Source organism: Triticum dicoccoides, chromosome 5A, assembly GCF_002162155.2.
Source record: "Triticum dicoccoides isolate Atlit2015 ecotype Zavitan chromosome 5A, WEW_v2.0, whole genome shotgun sequence".
Classification (NCBI taxonomy): domain Eukaryota; kingdom Viridiplantae; phylum Streptophyta; class Magnoliopsida; order Poales; family Poaceae; genus Triticum; species Triticum dicoccoides.
Window position 1 is genome coordinate 43,882,206 of NC_041388.1, and position 5,208 is coordinate 43,887,413.

At 49.5% G+C, this 5,208-nt stretch overlaps 1 protein-coding gene across 1 annotated transcript in view; it reads left to right on the top strand.

Annotated features, from left to right (window-relative positions):
- Positions 1–303: 303 nt before the first annotated feature.
- Positions 304–5,208, top strand: part of LOC119299001 (histone-lysine N-methyltransferase ATXR7-like) — an 18,581-nt gene continuing 13,676 nt past the window's right edge. Inside the window, exons 1-5 of the mRNA XM_037576316.1 lie at positions 304–911; positions 1,677–1,746; positions 2,091–3,287; positions 3,702–4,238; positions 5,036–5,110. Of these exons, the coding sequence (XP_037432213.1) occupies positions 853–911; positions 1,677–1,746; positions 2,091–3,287; positions 3,702–4,238; positions 5,036–5,110 (1,938 nt within the window). The 5' untranslated portion in view covers positions 304–852. The remainder of the gene's footprint in view (positions 912–1,676; positions 1,747–2,090; positions 3,288–3,701; positions 4,239–5,035; positions 5,111–5,208) is intronic.

Consider the following 5,208-nt stretch of genomic DNA (forward strand, 5'->3'; position numbering starts at 1 on the left):
CCAAAGCAAAAGCAAAGCGGCCGGGCTCCGGTCATGTGCAAGCAGATGCCAAAGCCTTGATAATGCCGAGCACACAAACAACGTGAACGAATGAATGCTGTGATAAGAGTGCTAGTAAGATAATGCCATGGATCTGTTATCTGTACCGTAGATCACAGACGACGTGAACGAAACGCTGTGTGCAGACTGTTAATGCCATGGATCTGCACTGCAGTAGTACGCTGGACGCTACCGGGTCCACTCTGTGGAAATCAACAGGACTACAGGAGGATCTCACTGCACTGCACCACGCCCCAGATTGGATTAGAGTAGAGGAGAGGTAGATCTCCTCCAACAAAAAATTAATCTCTCTCTCTCTCTCTCTCTCTCTCTCTCTGGAGCATTCCCCTCTTCGTTCCCACCCCAGGTCTCCAAAACCCACATCAATGCACCATTTGTCAGCACGCAGCCCCCTCTCGCACCAATCCACCCTTCTTCTTTGTCCCCGGCTGCAGCCGCCCGCTCTCTCGCCTTCTCCTTCGCCCCCACCGCAGTCGCCGGCCCATCGTTTCTTGGACTCTCCGCTCCTTCCCTTCTGCTCCGCCTTGCTCCCGCTCCCCATCCCCCATTGCTAGAGCTCCAGCCCCAGGAATCGTGAGGAGTTTCTAGCCTCTGCGCCTCCACATTCCCTCGCCCTTTGCAATGGTGATGTTTTCTTGCTCCATCTCGGGACCGGGGCGTTGATTAGAGAGAGAGAACTCTGGAGTGGCGGTTACCTGGCTGGGGTGTGCTGCCCGTGCCGTGCGTGCTCCCCGGATTTGGACGCACGGGAGTCAGATCCGTTCCTCCCTCGCTCCATCCCTCCAAGGATCCATGGGTTCCGTCAAGCTGGGCTCCAAGCCGGACGCCTTCACCAGGCGAGGCCAAGCATGGTATGCTCCATGCTCTGCTCCTTCCTTTTTTTTTACCAGCCATGGCTTTGCCATTTGCTTCAGTTCTTTCAGACTTGTGCTGCCATGCATGCAAATGTGTGCGATTTGGAAGCTTCGTGGCCGACATTAAACAATTGGGCGCGCTTGTCCTGTTCCTGGCCTCCTGCTGTTAGTTTACTATGTATAGTCTGAAAATTAGAAAAGGTAGAAAGAGTATAATGTGTTTCAAATGGGGATTTGGGGGCACATGACATGAACTCCAGGATCTTCCTTTCTTGCCCAATTTTCTGGCATGGCATGGCATGGCGATTTGTGTGATTTACTCCAGTCTGCACCCACATTGCTACTACTTCCTCTTCTTGTTGTGCTTTATGAAGCGCTAGGGTTTTTGTTTCCCCTTTCGCTTTCATGTACAGGGCCAGTTTTAAGGTTTGGTGAGGCTGAAATGCCAGATAATGCAGGTGTCCCCTTCCAGTACTTCAGGGTGGATATTTTTAGAGTCTAGCCTACAGCGACCTTCCTGCTCTTTTATAGTAGCTTCTGTAGAAGCAATGCCGGTCTGTCTATAGATTCTGTTTAAAGAGATGGTCAGGATATGAAACAATGCCTTATCAGTTCTCTCTTTAGCATCTAAGTTAAACAGGGAAGCTGTTCTTTTACACTACTACTCGTACCCATTACCTCACTTGCTTCACTAAAACTGTGCAAGCCGAAATATATGTGGTTAGTGATTCACTGATGACCGTCTTCTTGTGGGCCTTGCAGGTTCTGCACAACTGGACTTCCCAGCGACGTTATCGTTCAGGTCGGGGAGATGTCTTTCCACCTCCACAAGGTAATTTGCCTTTTCAATCTACTACAGTATTAGTAGCCCACTGTAAATTTGTGATGATTTGAAGCAAGATATTGTAGCTTAGCCCGCGCTTGTATTTAGACCGTTAGGTACAAGCTCGAAGAAAAAACATCATCTCTGCTTCCTTACCTTTTCTTAGATGAGTTGTACACCTGTACTTAATTAGTGTAGTCCTTAATAGTTATACATTAACAAAGTGATTCTCAAGGAGAAGAATGAAAGAAAGAGCACTTACAAATTACTTCCTCTCGATGTTCGCCTTCAATGTGTGAGGTTGATATTTACTGGCTGTCCTTTTGTTCCAAATGGTCCTTATCTCCTTGCAGTTCCCTCTGCTTTCAAAGAGTGCCATCTTGGGAAGGTTGATTGAGGAGAATTCAGACCAAGATGAATGTACCATCAAACTGTCTGACATCCCTGGAGGTGCAAAATCATTCGAGTTAGTGGCAAGGTTCTGTTATGGTTTGAAGATAGAGCTCTCTCCAGCAAATATTGTCCACCTTCGTTGCGCCGCCGAATATCTCGAGATGACAGAAGAAACAGCTCAGGATAACCTCATCCACCAGGCAGAAATGTTCTTCAACCAAGTCGTTCTCCGCAGCTGGAAAGATTCCCTGGAAGCACTCAAGACATGTGATGTCCTTCTCCCTCATGCCGAAGACCTTCACATTGCAAAGAGGTGCGTCGAATCGTTGGCCGCCAAGGCTAGCATCGACCCAGACCTCTTTGGCTGGCCAGTATCAGAGCACGGTGCGATGCATAGCCCTGGTGGCAGTGTATTGTGGAATGGTATTAGCACGGGCGCAAAGCTCGGGAACTTCAGCTCAGATTGGTGGTATGATGATGCTTCATCATTGAGCTTCCCTACATACAAGAGGCTTATCTCCACCATGGAGTCAAGAGGCGCCAAGGAGGAGATCGTCGCCGGTTCACTCACGTACTATGCCAAGAAGTGTCTCCCAGGACTGAATAGGCGTCAAAGCATGGGACCGGTGCCCCTGACTTCTGCTGCTGCTACCTTATCCGAGGAAGAACAAAGGCATTTGCTTGAGGACATTGACAGGATGCTGCCTCTTCAGAGAGGCCTGATATCCACAAATGTTCTGCTCTGGCTGCTTCGAACTGCCATGATTCTGAAAGTCAGCCGTGCTTGCATTTCCAACTTGGAGAAAAGGGTTGGCATGCAACTAGATGAAGCCACACTGGAGGATCTGCTGCTGCCGAACTTCTCGTACACAATGGACACGCTCTACAATGTCGAATGTGTGCGCAGGATCCTTGATCACTTCTTGGCGATGGATCAGACCATGGGTGGTGGCTCCCCGTGCTTGGATGATGTGATGGGTTCTCCTTCACTTGCACCAATCACCGCTGTCGCCAAGCTGATTGATGGCTACCTTGCAGAGATTGCACCAGATATCAACCTGAAGCCACCGAAATTTGAATCTCTTGCAACTGCTTTGCCTGAATATGCCCGGCCTCTAGACGATGGACTTTACCGCGCCATTGATGTATACTTGAAGGTAAACTTTTGAGTCTGTTTTTTATCTGAAAATAGTTACCATGCAGTTTCTTCATCTCCACTTCAAAGGGGGCATGTTTGGTTGCCATCCATAGTTTGCCACAAGTGGCGTGCCACAGTTTTTGTGGTGGCACAAAAATGTGGCCAAGTGTGGAAGCCAACCAAACATGCCCTAGTGTTGTAATTTGTAAAATTGATACTTCTTCCAAAGGCATGGTGACACTAATGTCCATATATGTTTAAGTTTTTCTGCCAAGAAATGAAGACACATTTGCATTTTTTTTCACATACACATTGTTAATGCTGTTTATTGTTTTCCATAATAATCACATCGTCACTCTTAGCCGCTTGACTTGCTAAATTCTGAACTTTACCATTGCTGATGCTGTTTAGTCTTGTTCTGCAATGCTGACAGGCACATTCTTGTCTACCGGAATCCGAGCGCGAGCATCTCTGCCGGCTGATCGACTGCCAGAAGCTGTCCCTGGAGGCATGCACCCACGCAGCGCAGAACGAGCGCCTGCCGCTGCGTGTGGTGGTGCAGGTCCTCTTCTTCGAGCAGCTCCAGCTGCGGACATCCATCGCCGGGTGCCTTATGGTCTCCGACAACCTGGAAGGATCCTCACGCCCCCTCCATGGCAGTGGCACCATCGCCACGTCCGGCGAAGCCGGTGCCCGCTGGGTCACGTCGGCGGCGGTGAGGGAGAACCAGGCGCTCAGGGCCGGCATGGACAGCATGCGGCTGCGGCTGGCGGAGCTGGAGAGGGAGTGCTCTGGCATGCGGCAGGACATCCGGAAGCTCGGCGGTGCCGCGGGGAAGGACGGGTGGGCGGCGCGGGTCCAGCGGATGTTCAGCCTGAAGATGAAGCTGCAGATGTGCAGCACCGAGGAGGGGAAGATGAACGACCGGCACAGGAGCGCCAGCGCCAAGCTGGAGAAGCTGCAGGCCAAGGTGTCCAGTCACAAGAAGCACCTCACCATTGATGCATGAGCTCTGAAGCTTTTACCCTGGCCTGGAACTCCTTTTGGCTTCCATGGTTTTCCTGCGGAGAGCTTCAGGGCTGATAGTGCAGTGGCAAGAGTTCTTCAGGTGAAACTGTCACTGATGACTTCTGAACCCATTGTGATGTTTTGGGTGGTACTAGCGGTGCAGATGGAACCAGCAATGTAATGTTGTAGCAGTAGTAACTAAGAACTGGAGCAAGAGTGACCGAGGCGCGGGTTTCGCGGGAAATGGTTCGATTTCAGGCATTCACAAACACCTTTTGGTTGCCATGATTTAGCTAGAGAGTTGCACTGCCCTACCCCTGCTGCATCTCTAGATAAGGAGTCGAGTTGTTCATGAGTCAAGTAGATGTCTCACTGAAGTAGCAGCAGTTGTAAGGCAGTGATCAACTGTGAGTGTATTTTAGGGAAAGTCTTTCAAAGCCCTGCCCAAATGCTCTGTGGATTTGTTACATTGCTCAGCTTGTAAAGCACTTGGTGTATGCTGGAATTCATCTCTGCTTTCTGTTTTTGTCTACTCCTTTAATCAATTTCTGTCATCTTCTCTCGGAATAGCATAGTTTTAGCGTGGGATGAAGATCTTCTGGCTCATGGCGTCAATTGAGAACCATCAGAGTTGTAGAAACACAGGAATGTTAGTTTTTCGTAGTAATATGTTTTTCAGTTGGCTGAAATAGATTTTTCTATGATCTTTGTTGTATTCATCTTTGATAGGAATACTCAAATGTGTTTGCTAATTGTCAGGCACCTGAAATTCTTTTGAGCGTCGGACAATTTCCGCTTTGCGTGAGGTTGAAGGTGCAATTTTGCGCGGATGGTGTGAAGAATGCCGACCATGGCAAGGCCGAGTCGTGCACGAGCATGAACCGGCGATAGTGAGTCCGAAACTTGATATGGGCGCAAGGAGGGTGGTGGTG